At 42.0% G+C, this 20798-nt stretch overlaps 1 protein-coding gene across 2 annotated transcripts in view; it reads left to right on the top strand.

The window, feature by feature from the left end:
- RELN (reelin) overlaps positions 1-20798 on the top strand; it is a 443910-nt gene that overhangs the window by 116560 nt on the left and 306552 nt on the right. For both annotated transcript variants that reach the window (XM_084787306.1, XM_084787305.1), the window contains exon 3: positions 10902-11037. In XM_084787306.1, coding sequence (XP_084643432.1) covers positions 10902-11037 — 136 coding nt within the window. The remainder of the gene's footprint in view (positions 1-10901; positions 11038-20798) is intronic.

The raw sequence follows: 20798 nt of genomic DNA, 5'->3' as shown, positions 1-20798 counted from the left end.
TTTAAAGAGAAATTTTGTGTGAGTCTAGTAGAGACAGAGAAAGACTGAAATACAGCTTCCAGTTCTGTAAATAAAGTTCTTTCCTGAACACTGTCCTAGTGACTTTATATGCAACACATCATATGAATATGATAAGGGTCTCGTGTAATCATTTCTGTATTTCATTGATTGGATCTTATAATCCGTGTTACCAAGACTTGGGGTGGTTTTGTAACCTGCGTAAGATTGCTCCACCAAAAAGTGACAGAACTGTAATACTAGCCAGTCCACAATGAACTGATCTGAATAACTCACCACTCAGAGATTCGAGAACATAGGAGCAAAAGTAATATTTCCCAGGGATTTTAAGTCTTTGTAAAAAGGATAAGAAATAAAAACTTAGTATCATTAAATATTAAGCAAATGTTAAGCTGTTACGATTTTTCCTATGATGTCATCCTTTTCTGTTTTTGAAATTAAGAAGTGCGGATATCTGCAGGTGTCATATAGTAACTTTTGTATTGATGTCAGCTTCCACATGCATCAAATGGACGTTCTCTTGGTAGTGAAGAGGGTGGACTTGGAATTGCTCCTCCATGGCAGCTGTCTCCAGTCTTCTGTTCTCTTTTAAAGAAAGCCTTCTAAGAGGTTCTTTTCAGCCCCCATGATGCCATGGGTTTATATCTCAAAACACCTCCTTTTATTTATTCCTTTGGCTTATAATGTAAAAATACAACCTCTTACCTAGGTAAAGTGCAACTTCTTAACTAGCGGGGTTATGGTGTGACTCAAACACAAAACGAGGCCAGAGGATTAAGTTGGCACTGGATGGTAAAATTAAATATTACTCCGGGCAGGTAGCTAGTGTAGTGTGGTTAGAACAGTGCCTTCTGGCGAGGCAGCATCTCCCAGCTGTCCATCAGCACGTAGCTGCTCAGGAAAGAGCCTGTGTGATGTTAGGAAAGAAGGTAGCAGAGATGAGCTTTGGTCCAGCAGATCAGTGCACACGCCACCAGCTCGTCGGAAAGGACGCTGGTCTGTAAGCTCAGCAGCTGTACACATCTAAGTGTAACTGACTGGTTTTGCTCCACAGGGGAGCAACTGTGACTTAAAGCTGTCTTAGTACTAGGATCTGTCCCAGAATGAGGCGCCATGATACAAGCATGAAGGAAGGAAACCAACAGACAATGTAAGGTAGAAGCTAAGCCCATGTTTTGTTTTTGTTTTGTTTTATTTTGGGGGGTTGGTTTTTTTTTTTGTTTGTTTGTTTTGTTTTGGTTTTTGGTTTTTCAAGACAGGATTTCTCTGTATAGCCTTGTCTGTCCTGGATTCACTTTGTTTTGGAGATCAGGCTGCCTCACAGAGATCCTGCTGCCACTGCCTCCCCAAGTGCTGGGATTACAGGGGTGCATCAGTGTGCCCGCTCTTCCCCCATTTTATTGGTGAAGAACTGAGTTACTCTCCCAAGGACCCCTTGTTTCTTGGTAGTGGAGCACAGGTCTTATACAGGAGCAGCTTGCCTTCAGGGTCTGTGTGCTCATCTTGACCTTTTCCCTACTGCCTCTCCAGTAAAAATAAGGCAATAATACATGTCAAAAAACACAGAGGACAGTTAGCAACTGGCAGTGTTGGGAGGAGCAGAGAGTGAACGTGGTGACCCTGATGAAATAGAAAAGAACCAAGTTGATTTAGAGTAGGTTTTATTTATATAACTGACAAAGGGTGTGAAAGCAGTGTACTTCCCTAGGCATCCTTAATGTGTCCATGACCGTACAATTCCAGAATGATTTTATAGTATATATCTTCTTCTTCTTCTTCTTCTTCTTCTTCTTCTTCTTCTTCTGCTGCTGCTGCTGCTGCTGCTGCTGCTGCTGCTGCTGCTGCTGCTGCTGCTGAAATCCAAAAGCAAAAGTCTTCAATGCTTTAGAAAATAAATGCACAGTTCATGCCTCTGAGTCTGTGTGTGTGGGCTGTTTACCTCCCCTTTCAACCGGCTACGTCACAGACAAATAGCAGCAAGTGTTGGTTCAGGAAGTTCTTTGATGACTTTTCAGTGTAAAAAAGCATGTCTTGTTTTGTATACTGAGTGAGCAAATCCTGCAGAGAAGCCAGTCTGTAAGTAACCAGAGTTGGGTTTTGAATAAGTAGGTTATAGAGTGACTGAAAGGAACTCTGTACTTCATTTTCTCTTCTGCTTTATGTGTAGGACTAACTTCCCAAACTGTATTTTCAGAACACTGTGTTTCATCAGATGAGCTCAGGATGAAAACAGGAGAAATAGAAACGATCCACCTACATCCTCTGACATCCTGGTCTTATACTTATTGTTGTAAGTCAGTGACATCACTGAAGTTTCTTACAGGTTCTGCTAAGAGTTCTTAACACCTTTGAAATAGCAAATGATGCTTTCGGTATTTTATCAGTTTGATTGGCAGCTACATTTGTCATATAAGGCTCTGAAGCTTTAGTATACTTTCTCTTTGTTTTGTGACTCCCCCGCACGGATGTTTTCCTCTGAAATGCGCAAAAACCAAACCAGGATGTGTTCCTGGCTCCTGAAGCCAACCATGGAAAATCACAAACTAAACATACTTGAGTAACCCATATTTTTAATCCATGAAGCCCAACATGAATATAATTTTTTCACAAGATTGTTATTTTGGGTACTAAAATCCTCACCGTGGCTTTTAGAAGTGAATGAGCTATGTCCTATAGGACTGTGTACATTTCATTTTAGACAGGGAGGAGGTCATAGAACTTGTAGTTAGAGTTTTCAGGACCCCACAGAATGCACTCTAGAAGACAGGGATGTATTCCTTGAGGGAAATGGGTTCATACAAGGTTTAGTCACAAACTTAAAATAACTGAAGCCTTGTCAGTGAAAATGACATCCCGGAAGGCACAGAAATGTGTGTCACTGCCTTAAAAAGGGATCATGAAGGCAAGTTTAGAGCAATTAGAGACATCATGAGCTGAACCTTGCGGAGGTGTGATACGGATAAAGGAAACTGCTATGGGTTCCTCTCCTACCACAACTTCCATAAGAAGACAAATATTGGATAGTAATAAACCAGTAGTACAATAGTTTGTATGACAATGTACTGAACACCCGCACTTCACAAAATGAATGGGGATATTAAAGTTGTACTGGTCGCTGACATAAAAAGTATAAGAAGCCCATGAATATTATGTTTTTTCAAATATGTATATAAAACATCCAAAAGGAAAAGGTTTATCATGACATGGAAAAAATCAGAACAGTTACCTTCTTTTGTAGAATTTCAGAATTTGTATGGTAAATTCATGTCCTTATCCAACATCATCAGCACAGGTTTACTTTGGCTAAGAATCAAGTTCTCTTCAAAGTATTTACTCAAGGGAAGAAATTCTATATGAAATGTTAAATGTTACAGTTTCTATATAGCCACAATAATGAATATAAAATCCACTTACTATAAATACATGGCAAACATGTATGCTTTATTTTCACATGTTTTCTTGAGAGATGCAGCTTGGTGAGACCCTTCTATTTTAGATCTTTCCCCTTTACAAGTATGATTTGAAACTCAACACGTCCTGTTTTCTTGCACGCAGCAAGGGAAAACTGTACATTTAAATGTATTATCATATTCAGATTTCAGATATATCTAGAATAAGATTCAAACTCACATTCATGAGATATATGTCTGTTGGGACACAGAGGCGCTGAGATGGGGTAGACGCAGTGACCTGGTGCTTTGTGGGCCAATGGAAACCACTCTGACTGCTGTCATTCCCCTCTTCTAGGTGCCCCGCGATCTTTAGTTCTGCATTTGTACATAATCCTCTCATCTTTCTGTTCACTCACATTGTGCTCAGAACACTCTGGAGCCAAAGGAGGTCCGAGTACTCAGGACCAGCATTTCATAGATGTCAGAATGAGGCTGGACAGAGGGCATGGCTGACAGTGGCTACACATCTGTTTGTGCAGGCCTGAGGGGACCGTTCTGTGTCCTTGATGCTTCATGTAAGAAAGAGGAATGGTAGTTTTCCAGTCAAGACTCAGTACAACTGTTCTGACTGAACATCAAATGCCCTGCTTGCTTATTGCCTTATGGCCATGGGTACATCTGTTGTTGGTCATTTTCTCAGTACCCTAACTGGTAAAATACTCTGTCGATATCATGGTCTCAAGTCATACAAAGCATTTCTGTTGACATTCATTTTCACTATTGTATTTGTACATATGAATTATCTTTATAGTTTTAATTTGCATTTTTATCAGTACCATTCAGCTTGCACACACTTACTATCTAGATAGTATAGTTATAATGTTAGTTTATTCCACTTTCCTCACTCAACTCATTTCAGGGTCGAGTCATGTACTTATATGGATTAACACAATATCTGGTGCATAATAGGGTTTCTGTGAATACTAGATTATCCCCCTCCAATTTCTGTTTAATTTAATAATTTCTCATGGTCGTAGCTCTGTGTAGTGCTGGAAAGGTCAGTGCAGGAGGAACCATGGAACCTGCTGGACAAGTCTAGCCTGTTTCAAAAAAAGTGGACAGCTTTCCAGAGAAATGGTACCCAAGGTTGTCCTTTAGCTTCCATTTGCATCATACAGACCCAATCACATGCATCCACACACATTCACAGACACAGGGGTCCAGAAGTCATGTCTGGGAATATCTTAGGAGAAATGAACAAAAATATAGGATATTTTACATTACTACAAAGGCCATTAGATAAGACCCTATTGGATACTTTTAAATTGTATTGAAATTTTAATAATGTCAATAGTTTTATCCCTCAGATACTCTAGATAATGATAATAGTAATAATGATATTAATGTTATATGATATAATGTACGCTAATATAATTTGTAACAATAATAATTATAGCATTATAACTATTTAATAATACATAATAAGGCTAATAATAATTTTCAATATAAGTTATTGACTACAAATAATTGATGTGTAAGCTTTGGAAAATCTCTGTCCTCAGGGTAGATGTCCCACCAAGCAGTCATGTTGGAGAACTGCTGCCCTAGACAGCTGGATTGCAAGAACGCCACTCGGTAGCATATTCACCTAGGGCAGGGTATAAATCAGCCAGCTTTCAAATTTCAATAAAATGGTATGTGCTGTCAACCCTGACTCACTCAGTGAGGGGAACATGGAGGAATGAGGAGATCCTTGACCGTGGTTTGAAACCTTAGTCTGCTCCATTTATTTCCTGTCCCACATGATTATAGCTGGAGCTTTTGTTTTCCTTTGTGGCCAGACTGACCCTTGCAGCTGTGTCATTTCCACACACTGGGTCCATGCTTCATTCCTGACCAGGAGGGGGAGGTGGCAATTTCTGAGTCACACTATGAATATGTTCTAGGACCGCTGTCTCCTTGGAGGCCTCATATTCTCTCTAACCTTGTGGCTTCCCTGGCTTGATGAATTTTGTCTAAGATGCAGCGTTAAAAAATTGAAATGAGAAAAGAACATCATTTTCACCTTGCAAAACTAGCCTGTTTCTTCTTAGATCAGTTCCAACTTATTCTGACCGACTTTCTATTGAGAAGACTCACTTGTTGAAAGCATGCCCTTGGTGTGCTTTCTACAATGTTTATACTTTTTAAAGTTGTCCATATATTTAAACAGAAAAAAAAACCCTCTCCTTTGATATCTGTGATGGGTTGGATCCTGGACTGTCTGGGTGGATACAGAGATGAAGATGGAGTCTCTCACAGACCATGTGGGGAGGAAGTCACGTGACATGATGGAAGAATAATAGGTGGATTGCTGCTACGTGTAGGAAGGGCACCTACCCAAACATGGGAGTGGAGCAGTGAGTGCAGAGAGAAGTCTGTGAGGCTGAGACTGTGGTTGAGGTATCACTACCCTCACCATGGTGCCCTCCCTCCTGGTGTATAAAGCAAGTTGCATTGACCGTTCGTTCTCTTGAAGAGGACATAGGAGTTAATCTATAAAAGATGAGAGGACATATATTTTGTTGTGTTTTAAAATATGTTTTACTAATTTATTCATATTACATCTCAATTGTTATCCCCTCCCTTGTATCCTCCAATTCCTCCCTCCGTCCCATTTTCCCCTTACTCCCCTCCCTTATGTCTGTGACTGAGGGGGACCTCCTCCCCCTGTATATGCTCATAGGGTATCAAGTCTCTTCTTGGTAGCCTGCTATCCTTCCTCTGAGTGCCACCAGGCCTCCCCATCCAGGGGATGTGGTCAAATATGGGGCAGCAGAGTTTGTGTGAAAGTCAGACCCCACTCTCCACTCAACTGTGGAGATGTCCTGTCCATTGGGTAGATCTGGGTAGGGGGTCGACGTTTACTGCACGTATTGTCCTTGGCTGGTGCCATATATTTTGAAGTTCGGTGACTTGCACTTAGCGATCTTAGTGCAGCACTTAGATGCAGCAGACAATTTAGGGAGAATGAGAGGCCATATTGTGTTAAAGTTAAGGATGGATGCTGAGAGCTGCATCCCCCCTGGAATCTGATGGGAAGCTGTGAACGGAAAGCGATCAGGAGACTGACACAACCACATGGACCTGTGTGAGAATTCATTTTGGTGGAATAGAGAGAGAGAGGTGGAACACAGAAACCTGTACGGAGCTGTTGTGGAGTCCCAGGGAGAAATAATGACACGTAGAACAACTTAGCAATGAGGGTATCACACAACAAAATAGGGTCTGTGAGATGATGGAGAATGGGCGGAGGCTGCACTTCAGTTAGAACTCATAGGTTGCGTTAACATAGTGGAGGGAACTACTTGATATTGAGGTGTGCAACATGCAAGGGGATGGGGAGGACGGAGTGGCTGGCAGTGTGGTGCTGAAGTTCACCCCTCCAGCAGGGATTTGTGCCTTTGAAGGAAGTGCGCTGTTCTCTGCTGCCCAGCATGGCAGCCACTAGATGCCTACAGCTGCCTCTTTAGTACTTGCAATATGATTAGTACACCTGAAGAACTGTTTTTTTTTTTTATCTACCTTTCCTCAAGCCAAGTTTAAATAGCCATTTTCAATGGCACAGGTATGGACAGTGTGAGTAGATTGAGAGGTTTTTTTTAGGGGAAATACTTGGAATTTTATTATCTAAAATTACTATGGTAGGCAGAAAGAAAATCAGTGTCTATCATGAGTGCAGTCAGCTAGATGCATTGTGAGGTATTGTCTTATGCTTTGTTTGTCATGGGAATTAAATGTGTCATGTTTAACATATGAAATCTAAATTTTTTATGTCCATTTAACAAAGCAGCAGGAGTAGGTTCAGTCCTAGGGAGTGTGATCTCTCTAACCATGGATTCTTGGCTGCATGTGCAGTACCACACATGTCTCCTCCTGTCTCACAGCACATTTAGGATAGGTAAGATAGAGGGGCTACGGAGTTTCCTCTTTTTTTTTTTTTTTTCTGTTTGAAAGAGTATAAACCAGTTGCTCAAAACTACAACTCCAATAACTGAGAGAAGTTTGAAATTTTGTTTCCTGTTCTTGGAGGTGTTTTAGTTTTTAGTTAATAAGTGTTGTTTTTAGGCAAGTTTAAATTTACAGCAAATTTGAGTTTAAAAGTATCCATATAGCGCTTGCCTCTACACTTGAAAAAAGAGTCCTCTGTCTCTGGCATTGTCCCACAGAGGCATATTTTTCGAAACCAATGACCCTGCACTTGACACATCGTTAGCAACTGGGTCCATGGCTCCTATTGAGGTCTGCTCTGGGTATTTTACGTCCTGTGAGTTCTGAGCACTTACGTGGACTTTGGTCTATTATGGAAGCACTGTGTGGAATAGCCACTCTGCCCTCAGACCCCGTGTACACCCCATGTTCGCCCTTCGCCTTTCCCCTCTCCTGGCTCCCGTCAATACTTGTCCTTGAACTGTTTCTTTAGTTTCTCCTTTTAGAACATGGTGTCTAGCTGGAGTCAGACATCCTGTAGCCTTTTCAAATTGGCCACTGTCATGTGGTCCTATATATATTTCAGCTTTCTTTATGTACTTTCATAGCTTGTTCATTATTTTTCCATTTTAGCTAAATCAGGCTCCATTGCCTGGGTAGGTCATAGTTAATTTATTCACCCGTCTTCCGAAAGACCTTCTAGTTACTTCTGGGTGTTAGAAATTTTTAACAAACTGCTTTAAATATTTGTGTACGGTGTGTACAGTGTGTACAGTGTGTGTGTGTGTGTGTGTGTGTGTGTGTGTGTGTGTAGTTTTCATTTCACCTAAGTGAGCTGCAAGGAGAGCCATTGCTATGTGTTATGGTAAGAATATTTTTAGTTCTGTAAGAAAATTGTCTTCCAAAGGGCCTGGCCAGCTTTGTTTCCTCACCAGCAATGAGGAGAGCAGCTCCATGCACATCTGTACCAGCAGACAGTTATCTATGTTTGCGATTTGGGCTGTTTTGATTTGCAGTTTGCAGTGGTGTGTGGTGTTGGAGTTTTGTACGTACATATTTTCTTTTTTTTCTTCTTTATTAATTTATTCTTGTTACATCTCAATGGTTATTCCATCCCTTGTATCCTCCCATTCTTCCCTCCCTCCCATTTTCCCTTTATTACCCTCCCCTATGACTGTTCCTGAGGGAGATTACCTCCCCCTGTATATGTTCATAGGGTATCAAGTCTCTTCTTGGTAACCTGCTGTCCTTCCTCTGAGTGCCACCAGGTCTCCCCCTCCAGGGTACATGGTCAAAGGTGAGGCACCAGAGTATGTGAGAAAGTCATATCCCACTCTCCACTCTACTGTGGAGAGTGTTCTGTCCATTGTCTAGATCTGGGTAGGGTTTTAAGGTTTACCGCCTGTATTGTCCTTGGCTGGTGCCTTAGTTTGAGCGGGACCCCTGTGCCCAAACCTGCCTATCATAATGTTCTATTTGTAGGCTTCTAGGACCCTCTCGATCCTTCTACTTTGCCATTCTCCCATGCTTCTCTCATCTAGAGTCCCACTAGAATGTCCTCCCCTCTGTCTCAGTTTCCTGGTAAGTGAAGGCTTTCGTGGGACATGCCCCTTGGGCTAGTATGCAGATATAAGTGAGTATATACCATTTGAGTCTTTCTGCTTCTGGGTTAACTCACTCATTATGATCATTTCTAGCTCAATCCATTTATCCACAAATTTCGGGAATTCCTTGTTTTTAATAGCTGAATAGTATTCCATAGTGTATATGTACCACAGTTTCTTTATCCATTCTTCTACTGAGGGACACTTAGGCTGTTTCCATGTTCTGGCTATTATGAATAAGGCTGCTATGAACATGGTTGAGCAAATTTTCTTGCTGTGTGCTGGAGCATCTTCTGGGTATATTCCAAGGAGTGGAATAGCTGGGTCTTGAGGAAGCCCTATTCCCATTTTTCTGAGATAGCACCAGATAGATTTCCAAAGTGGTTGTACTAGTTTGCATTCCCACGAGCAATGAAGGAGTGTTCCTCTCTCCCCACATCCTCGCCAGCATGTGGTGTCGCTTGAATTTTTGATCTTAGCCATTCTGATGGGTGTAAGATGGAATCTCAGAGTTGTTTTGATTTGCATTTCCCTGATGATTAAGGAGGTTGAGCATTTCTTTAAGTGTTTCTCAGCCATTTGATATTCCTCTGTTGAGAATTCTCTGTTTAGTTCCATGCCCCATTTCTCAATTGAGTTATTTGGTTTGGTGGTGTTTAATTTCTTGAATTCTTTATATATTTTGGATATTAGACCTTTGTTCGATGTAGGGTTGGTGAAGATCTTTTCCCAGTCTGTAGGTTGTCGCTTTGTTCTCTTGACAGTGTCTCCTGCCTTACAGAAGCTTCTCAGCCTCATGAGGTCCCATTTATTAATTGTTGACATTAATGCCTGGGCTGTTGGTGTTCTGTTCAGGAAGTTGTCTCCTGTGCCAATATGTTCCAGGCTCTTTCCCATTTTTTCTTCTAAGTGACTTACGTACATATTTTCTTTGGTATAGAATCTCTACAGGTATTTTGCCTATTTTATAAATAGGTTGTTTCTTTATTGTTGAGTTTTTCATTAATATTTTTATCTGTGTTAAAATTAAGAGAACTGTGTTGTTAAAAAAATTTTTTAAAGAATCAAAAGCACCCCCTCCCTGATACCTCAGGCAGATGCTGACTTGCCTGCAGTATGCTACAGCGTTTTCATAGTGAACACAAGCAGCTTCACAGAGCACAGCACCAGGCAAGCCCACTCGGAGAGTGACAGCCACTCTGGACATTCCCAGACATAGACAGAAGCTGGCACATGGCTCACTCCACAAACTGACCAACACCATCTTTCCACTAACATGACTGCTGCCTCTTTGTATACCAATCACTAACTTCGTCCCATTCTGTCCACACACTACCATCATGAAAATCAAGACAGTGATAAAGTTCTCTCTCATTTTTGAGAGCTCTAGTTTAGAAGTCAAGCCATCTTTCCCTGAGAGTGCACCAGGCCTGGAGCAGTGTTCTGCAGGTGGCAAGCTTTCCAGTATGAAAATGGGGGCATTGCCAGGTAAACCTGCTCTCCTCTGAAACTGTCTTAACAAAGGTTCAGACACTGTATGTATCCCCCTGAGCATCTTCCTGCTGACATACCTCCTAGTCCAGCATGCTGCCTGGTCTCCCATGTCGCTGACAGCTCCAAGAAAGCCAGACTCCTTGGTGCATGCTGGCCTGATGGTGTTTCATAGAGAAACAAACAAAAGCAAAGTACATTCTATAGTGATGGCTTTTGTGGGTCATTTCATGATAATGGTGCTTTAAGTGATCAAGTTACTGCTATTAAGAAAAAGAAAAAAATGCCTAATTTATGGGGAACCACTTAGTTTAATGAACCTTAGTATGAAATAAGAATGTTCATAAAACATTATTATGCTCTGGTGGGTAGGAAGGACCTCACTTTGTTTTCTTTGTAACATCCCCCCTCCCTTTCTGTCTTCCAGGAATCATGTCTGATCACCAATTTGGGAACCAGTTTATGTGCAGTGTGGTGGCCTCTCACGTGAGCCACCTGCCTACAACCAACCTCAGCTTTGTCTGGATTGCCCCACCAGCTGGCACGGGCTGTGTGAATTTCATGTAAGTACCTAATATGTATGTGACGAGTGTGGGAGGCAAATGCTACCTTTCATAAGATTACAGAGTAACTGTTTAAAGGTATTATGTCAATAGCTTTGACTTGAATTAAAACTATTCATTGTAGTATTAAAAAGAAGTCAAAGCTGGTGTTTAAAGTCTTCAATTTTCACTTAAAATTTTGCATATTTATTCTAAGCTCCATATTTGTTAATTCAATTCCAGCTGACAACCATGCTTAATCAATAAACGAACTAATAGAGGAGGAGGAGAATGGTGAGACATTATTTAAGGGCACAAGGTGTCGTTGAAGATAGGTGTCAATGTAGCACAGTATTAGGACAGTATGAAAACTGAGGCTAATGTGTTTCCTCTGGTTTCAGAGTTTAGTCTGAGGCTGTTTGCTCTATGGTCAGGTGGAACATCATGATACCAAGAACAGGCAGCATGGAAGCTGTACAACTCAACTCATTGAAGGGTTGGGGTAATGGAAAGAGTGAGTGGAGGCCAGTGAGAATATGAGAATGAATAAATGTCCTTCAAAGTCACTCAGTAACCCAATTTCTTTTTTTTTTTACCTTTTTTATGTATTTTAATGTATTTTTATTAATTTATTCATATTACATCTCAGTTGTTAGCCCATCCCTTGTATCCTCCCATTCCTCCCTTCCTCCCACTTCCCCCCTACTCCCCTCCCCTATGACTGTTCCTGAGGGAGACCTCCTCCCCCTGTATATGCTCATAGGGTATCAAGTCTCTCCTTGGTGACCTATTATCCTTCCTCTGAGTGCCACCAGGCATCTCCATCCAAGGGACATGTTCAAATATGGGGCACCAGAGTTTGTGTGAAAGTCAGATCTCCTTCTCCACTCAACAGTGGAGAATGTCCATCGGCTAGTCTGGGTAGGGGTTCGAGGTTTACTGCCTATATTTTCCTTGGCTGTTGTCATAGTTTGCAGAGGACCCCAGGGCCCAGACTCGCCTGTAGTTTTCCAGGACCCGCTGGATCCTTCTATTTCCTCATTCTCCCAGGCTTCTCACACCTAAAGTCTCAATAGGATGTCCTCCCCTCTTACCCACTTTCCTGGTAGGTACAGTTTTTCATGGGGACGTACACCTTGGACTAGTGTCTCGATATAAGTGAGTATATACCATTTAGCTCTTTTTGCTTCTGTGTGAACTCACTCATTATGACAATTTCTAGTTCAATCCATTTGTCCACAAATTTTGGAAATTCCTTGTTTTTAATAGCTGAGTAATATTCCATAGTGTAGATGTACCACAGTTTCTTTATCCATTCTTCTACTGAGGGACACGTAGGTTGTTTCCAAGTTCTGGCTATTATGAATAAGGCAGCTATGAACATGGTTGAGCATATGTCCCTGTTGTGTGGTAGTGCATCTTCTGGGTATATTCCAAGGAGTGGAATAGCTGAGTAACCCAATTTCTTCAGCTAGCTTCTACCCCCTAAGGTTTCAACAACCTCCTTAAATAGCACCACCTTCTAGGGACCATGAATTCAACACATTAACCTATAGGAGACATATTAAATGGAAACCATTCTTTGAGACACTATGTTTTAAATTCTGCCATCATTAAAAATAAGTATATTGGCTGGGTGTGGTGGCATATGCCTTATCTCTGTGATTTCAAGGCCAGTCTGGTCTGCAATAGTGAGTTACAGGATAGCCAGGGTTATGTAGAGAGACCCAGTTCCCAAAAAAGTGTGTGTGTGTGTGTGTGTGTGTGTGTGTGTGTGTGTGTGTGTGTATGTGTGTGTGTAATTTAGTTTAGTCATTCCAAATAAGAATACATAGCAAAACAAAATTGCACCCCAAAATACAGTTACTATTTTCCAATTTAGAAACAAAAATTAAAAAAAAGAGTGATGCCCCTGAGCCTTAGGTGCAGGAATTGTGCTGTAGCTGCATCCACTGGGACCAGGTACCCCATGATCAGTAGTAGTTGATCTCTGCAGTTTGGCCAATGGTAGTTTTATGTTATGGTTTCCATCTGCTTCTAAGAGAAGCGTCTTTGATGAGAGGCGAGAACTACACTATCAGTGGGTATAAGGATAAGTTTTAGAACGCAGTTCAGGATTAGGATGGCTTGGTAAAGTGGCAGCAGTATGGTTCCTTGTAAGATCCATGCCCTCGTTAGCCCTGGTAGCTGGCTGGGTTTACAGTACCAGGCATGATTTCCCCTCCTGTTGAGTGGGCTTTAAGTGCAATTTGACAGTTGTTGGATGCAGTTAAGACATGAGTGCCACTATTGCGACCGTTGTTGGTTGCGTTTAAGACATGAGTGCCACCTTTAGACATATCTCACCATGCTGGTCATTGTCGTGGTTCATGGACATCACAGCTAGATAAGACTATTGTTTGCTTTCTTCCCTTCACAGTTTATATAGGTTCTAGATGGGTTGGAAAGATTGCAAGAGGCAGAGGAATAGGAAGTCTGCTGTGAGACTGTGTCTCTTAGAAATGACAGAGAAGCCACACCTATGACTACACCTCAACAATATGGCTATCTAAATAAGAACTAGCAATGACAACATGAGCAGGTATGCTAAAATGGAAGGAAGGACTCTCACGGGGCCCCACCCATAGACAATGAACTACAGGCAACCAGTGACAACTGAGAGATGGGGCATTAGCCGTTCCCAGGGATGAGCCCCTTAGTTGGTTTCTCAATACCAAGTAGCCAGTTTAAAGTCATATACAGCCAAGCATAGGTGTACTCAGCTCTGTGTGTGTGTGTGTGTGTGTGTGTGTGTGTGTGTGACTTTGAGAGGGAGGAGTAGGGATAGGAAAAAATGGGGAAATGATATATTTAAATGAAAATAAAAGTACTAAAAGAATGGTCCAGTCCAAGCAACAGGAAAGGGAATATTAGAAACTAAAGCGAAATCAGGTGCAAACAATGCTCCAGGGCTTTGCACGCTGCTTGGAGAATGATCACAGTTACTTTGAGCTTCCTGACCAAAACTGTGTGTCTAAAACCTGCTACGTGAACTGACTCCTTTTGTATGGCTGTGACCAGAGTATCTGAGAGGACAACCAATACAAGGAAGGATGTCTGTAGCTCACCAGGAGGGCAAGAGGACAGTGTGAGAGGCAGGTGGCTTGCGGTGGCTCAGGGGCAATTTAGAGCCTAAGATTCTGTCATGACTCACCAAGAGGAGCCTGGGAGACAGAGTGCTCCTCACAAGGAGACAAGCACCGCACTGGCTTGACACTGGCCACAGTCCCCCCCCCCCCCGACCCTGCAGCCACCGTCCCCCACCCTTCTTCTGTGGCATTTGTCCCTCGTCGCATTTGTTTTTATTTCTAACATATGTTCTTGTTCCTGTAATTATCTTTTTACCACTACAATTCAAATTCCTTGAGGGCAAGAATCTTATTTTCCTTCAGTGCTCTGCTCCAACAGTCTAGACTCATGCTTGGCACACAGTGGTGGCCCACTGAACATTTGTCAAGTGTTCTCGCAGACAGAAACAGCTGCTCAGTATCAGGCACAGCAGAGGTAGAGGATGCCTTCACCATTTCTGTTCTAACCTCCTGTTCAGGCAACAAAATCCGTAAGACTGGTGTATACCAAAGTTCACCACTCACTCTCCTCCCCTCCCCTAACAGCATGCAGTTCAGTGTCAGTTGGCTCTGCCCCCAACTCCCACCCCCAGCACTGGCTGCACACTCTTCCTGCCTGTCTTCTGGGTGACTCAGCTGACAATGTCACACTCCTCATCCCATTGCCTTCTTCCCTGGGGAGCTTTTGTACCCGAGCCTTTTTCTGTGCTCTCTCCTACAGCGTCACTGCAGAAGTTTCATAGCCAGCCAGCCCACCTCTGTCCTGCACCTGGTGCCTGGTGGGCAAGGATCGGCGGCCCCTTCTCAGGCTTGCTTTTGTTGGCCCCTTTCTGGGATGAGCACAACTAGTAGGGCTTTCTACAGCTTCCGGAAAAACTCTTACTTTCTTCATGCCTTTCTTGTTCCCTGGGAGGCTCCCCTGCCCAAGTCTACTTGCCTATAGACTCTTCAAGACTTGTTCAGAAACATTTCTGATTGACAGGGGCAGGTTTGTTTGTTTTATTTTGTGGGCTTTTTTTTTTTTCATCTGTGTGTGGCAGTAGGTATGGCATCTCAGTTATAGGATCTCATTACATGAACTTAAGCGTTACAGTTTATTTTAGCTCGGTAATGATCTTTGCCCCTCGCAGCCTGCATACATAACTTCTCACTTCAAAATAAGAGATGCTTTCCTAAAAGGCAAAACATACAGCAATGGAAGCGGTATAAAACTACCTGCTCCAAACAGAGTTAGGTTTTCTGCTTTTTCTTTTTTATTATTAATTTATTCATATTACATCTCAATGGTTATCCCCTCCCTTGTATCCTCCCATTCCTCCCTCCCTCCCATTTTCCCCTTACTCCTCTCCCCTATGACTGTGACTGAGGGGGACTTCTTCCCCTTTATATGCTCATAGGGTATCAAGTCTCTTCTTGGTAGCCTGCTGTCCTTCCTCTGAGTGCCACCAGGTCTCCCCATTCAGGGGGCGTGGTCAAATATGAGGCACCAGAGTATGTGAGAAAGTAATATCCTACTCTCCACTAATCTGTGGAGAATGTCCTGTCCATTGGCTAGATCTGGGTAGGGGTTTGGAGTTTACGGCCTATATTGTCCTTGGCTGGTGCCATAGTTTGAATGGGACCCCTGGGCCCAAATCTGCCTATCATAATGTTCTTCTTGTAGGTTTCTAGGATCCTCTGGGTCCTTCTACTTTGCCATTCTCCCATGCTTATCTCCTCTAGAGTCCCAATAGGATGTCCTCCCCTCTGTCCCAGTTTCCTGTTTTTTTTTTTTTTTCATAATGAGGTTTGAACTTACGGCCTTGGTTATGCTATCCAAATTCTCTACTCTGAATTATAATAAATCTCCAAATTTAAGTTTTTCATTGAATCCATTTAAAAACAATACTAAAAATAAGATTTAAAAAATATTTTTCTTATGCCTGACAAAAAAAAAAAGCCTACTGTGTGTAGGCATTTATTTTAGCTGTTTTATTTGGGTTCTTATATCTACCACCTTTCTCTACCCTTCCAGCACCCCAATACCATGTAGGAGAGACAGAAGGTTAATGGGTAGAGAGGACATTGAGATCTTTTTAGATGACTTCCCGATGATTAGAGGCATTGAGTTCCTTGGGGAAAAGGTGAAGGGGGAACTTCACCTCATCAGGATCTCTCCAATTTCTTGTCTCTTTTCTCTTGGCCACTTGACAAACCAGGAACAGCAATAGCAGGAGCAGGAACCAGCAGAAGGAGCAGCTTCAGTTCCTCTCTTAGGGCTCTGCAGAGTTAAACTATCTCCAGCTGGCAGAATCACGCCCCTGCCAGAGCACACACAAGGCAAATACTCAGCTGCCCCACCCATAACCCACACCTGAGATTAAACTGAACACAAGTTTGCATAACATAACTAGGATTTAATGACACCAAAATTCTCACTTCACCTATGGGAAGAGGGGTTGGTCTTGGCTCAGAGCTTGAGAGCGCCCATGGTGGTGAGGAAGTGCCCGTCATGGAAGGGTTGGTACCTTGCAGGGCAGCGGCGGGGACCATGTGGCTGGGGCTCTTCATGTCAGAGAAGAGGGTAAGCACTCACCTGGCTGTCTCACTCCTCCCAGCCATGCTTGGTGCTGTCCACATTCAGTGTGGGCCCTTCCTCCTTAGTTAAAGTTCTCCAGAAACTCTCAAAGATGTACCCAAATGTGGCTTCTAGGTAAGTCCAAACCCACTCAGTTTGACAATAAAAATTACACATCACTGAGGATACAGTTTGCACTTTCTAGGCTACTTGATAAGTAGTCGTGTCTTAGAGCATCTGTGGGTAAGACTCTTTAATTGGCCTCTGTCCCTGTTGCTTGTGAGAAGTACAGGAAAGAGAGGCTGAGCACAGACTACTGAAGCTATCTGCTCAGCATCTCCTGACACTGAGTCTTGCATTTTCTTACCTATATCCCTTCCTCTAATAGTTGATATACATCTATGTATATGTGTACATATGCATCCATACTTAGTAACTTTCCAGAAATATTTGAATATTGTTAAGATTAAGTATTGAGGACAATAGTCAGTGTTAATTTTAAATGTCAAACAAAACTAAAACAGAACAATAACCTATGGTATTTGAAGTTAAGTGCACCGTGTGTTTTCTTTTCCAATTAGCCCTGAAACTTGAGCTTTGATTTGTGAAAGCTGCATAGTTCTTTTTTTCTGTGTTTTACATTTTAATTGGCTTACAGCACTAATACTTCTTTGTAGGGTACAGTTATAATTCAGTTACAGGTACATAATGAGTAAAGATCAAACCAAAGTCATTAACAATTGCATCTTCAACGAGTCTTTTCTCCTGTTTTCATTCTTTGTCTATTCCTGACATCTTGTGTGTGTATAAACCTATGTGTAAAGATGTGCGTGTGTGTGTGTGTGTGTGTGTGTGTGTGTGTGTGTGTGTGTGTGTGTGCCTGCCTGTGTGTATTCTGTATATGAGCTGTGTGTGAGGAGGACAACCTGGGTCTGTCTTCATTACCAGTCTATTATTTCTTGAGACCCTGTTTCTCAGGAACGTGAGGCTCGCCCGTTTGTCTAGGCTAGCTACCGGATAACCCCCAGACATCTGCCTGTCTCTGGCTTCCCAGAGCCAGGATTACAAGGCAGCACAACCATTGCCTTAGTTTTGCAGCTTTACACGGGTGGCGGGGTTCCAAACGAGGGTCCTAGTGCTTGTGTCTGAGCCATCTCCACATCCCCCATTGTGACTTCCTTTAAAGGTATTTTTATTAGTCAACTATGTATCTTTGCTATACAGGTTTAAGTGGGTTTTAATATATTTTTTAATTTTAAAATTACTTTTATTTACTTATTTGTAGGGGTGCACATGCCGCACTCCATGTGTAGAGGTCAGAGAATAATTTGTAGTAGTTGTATTACCTTTACTATGTCCATTTTGCGGTTGGAAGTCAGATCACCATACTTGGTGGCAAGCACCTTTCCTCACTGAGCCATCTTGGCAGCCCTAAGTATATTTTGAGATATTGAAAGTCATAGGTTCCCATTCTATTTTCTCCCCTTTTTGATTTTAATATGTTACTTAATGTCTTATCACAGATGGTGTACTAGCTTTGAAGAAATTCATTGACAAATATCTAACATTAACACGTGCATGGTCTTTGTAAGGGTGGCAATTAATTGATAGTACACTCAATTTCTTAAATCTCAGTACAGGCAATTTATGGTGAAAGTTTTTTTTTAGCTTTAAACAAAGTTACCCACTTTAAAACCTTTAAATGTTCTGCACTAATAAATATATATATATTTGAGCTGAAATTCAAGAAAATTCTGTAGAATATAATTCTGTACTTGCCGCTTCTTAGTAAGGAATAAATGGCCTTCTGCCTGAAGGGCCAAATACTTAGCATATCATGTGGCCTGCATTTACCGCCTTCCTTGTTAGAACACAATCACGTGAGAGTCAGCAGCAAGTGCTCTCTGAGGATGACGGGCCAGCTGGGCTGGTGTATGGGCAAGCAGGGCTACAGATGGTTAGCATTACTGTTTGTCACCTGTTGGAACATTGTATAAGTGGTGTTGCCTCAGATTCCCCTCATATTCATGACTTATGGTGTACTGCCTATCTCTAATTTGGTAATGGATTATAGTCTTTAATGACTAGTAAGCCTCACAGAAAAAGGGAGACTAAGAAGGGGGGGGGGCAAAGATGGGTTTGGGTAGGAAGGAAGGATGCAAGGCTGAAGGGAGGAAACAAAGGAGGGAGGGAGAGGGCGGGAAAAAGCCTTCACACCATTTAACCTTAGGAGCTACTGAAAGAAAAGCACCAGGGAAATAGTAATGCTTTTAAAATTATACCATATGCCTGTCATTCTTCTAAGTGGTTACTATATTTTCATCCAATAATTCTCATAACAACAGCACCCACTTCAAAGAATCACTGTCTCAGTTTGTTGATGAGGACACTGTAGTACAGAGACACTAAATAACTAGCCTTTAATAAGTAGTCTTAAGTGCCTCTGTGAGGCAAACAGCATTTAAAATAATCACTTTTCCAGTCAGATAGAGTTTGCAATGTAGCATCACAGTCTGTCTCATGTGACCAGCAGGCGTTTCCTACTCTTTTTTATTTTTTTTTTGACATGTGTGTTCATATTAAGAACACCACAATTACTCAGCTCATCAGAACACCAAGAGGCACAAAAGCTGAAAACAAAAGAACTGAAATATTTTCTATTTAAGATCTTGAGTGCACACACACACACACACACACACACACACACACACACACACACACACACACACACGTTCTGAACTTGAGCTGGCAATGATGAACCTGGGAGGGACCATATTTGAACATTGGATACTCCAAAGGAAATAACTTCTAGAGGGATTGTTTTATGTAATTACTCTAAACAAGAGGCAAAAGGCCGTTTGAAAAATTGGAGACACTAGCAGTTCCTGAACACCTGACAGGCTTGACAACGAATGGAAGCAGAGTTCTGAATTGCTGCTTGATTGTATCCCCTGGTGCTTTTAATTTTTGATGGGAGCCATTCTAGCCTGCCTGGGGAATCCCTCAAGGAAGATGGTAGTTTCCTCTCCATCTATTTCCACTCATCTAAAGGAAATACCACAATTCAATTTGCTTTGTTACTTAAATTCCTGGACTAGGATGGGAGGCCACATGCGCTGGTCTGCTGGGAGTTCATTTGTGCCACAGACACAGGTGTCAGCAGTTGATACGTATGAATTCTACCTGGACCTCAAGATTTCGTGCAGTTTGCTGCAAAAAAATAAATTACTTCTCCTCTAAGTTTGATTATATCCCTACTGTGAGATAAAACTAGATACGCTATTTTCTGAATAAGGAATTTCACCTGTAAATCACAATTCTCTTTTTCCCCCCACGATGGTCTGATTTTCTTTTTTTACACACATCCTCCAATTTGAGTCAATTATTTTAGTGCTGCTCAAAAGTGTACCTGTGAGTGACAAGATAAAAAGTATATTATTCATCCGTAGAGGGAAATGTCGGAACCCTGGCTGCTAGCTCTCACCTCCTGCAGGCCCTTGCTTTTTATCACGGTTACACAGCCAATTAGGCCGGACGAGGTGACAGTCTAAGTTCAGGGACTAACACCGCTCTCACAGATCAGTGCCTTTGACAAATGAGGTCAGGGTGATTCTTGGGGATTTAATTTTTAATTGAGAGGAGTATGGTTGAGATAAAATATATACATCAAACTTCAAGGAGGGGTGAAGAAACCGTAATTAATACATTAACGATGTGACATATTTTAAAGGTTTAATAAATACTTGAAAGTCAAAGCAACTGTCTTCATTTTTCTTTTCTCCATTCTTGTGTTTCTTCCTTCTTTCTTTCTTTCAAAAAATATCACGAGGTAAGCCTGGTTGGTTCTGTTGGGATGTTCGGCTGGGGTTAACACAGGGCCTTCTTTGCATCAGTCACAAGAGCAACTGAGAAACACTGCCTCTCGGTGCAGGAGATGGACGTGTTGCTGCAGAATTCTACCCCGGGGCGAATATCTGTTCACGTGAATTTGTTCCTTCTTGAAAAATACCTGATTTCAGACAGTCCTTATATTATCCCTATAAATCTAAAAGGAAAAGCAGTCTGTGGAAAGCTTTATATTCCCCCTTACTTAGCTTCACTTGGGTGGTGTGAGGAAG

Source organism: Acomys minous (genome assembly GCF_964271855.1).
Source record: "Acomys minous genome assembly, chromosome: 6".
NCBI classification, from domain to species: domain Eukaryota; kingdom Metazoa; phylum Chordata; class Mammalia; order Rodentia; family Muridae; genus Acomys; species Acomys minous.
The sequence above is the reverse complement of the archived record's forward strand: the minus strand, read 5'-3'. Positions and strand labels throughout refer to the sequence as shown.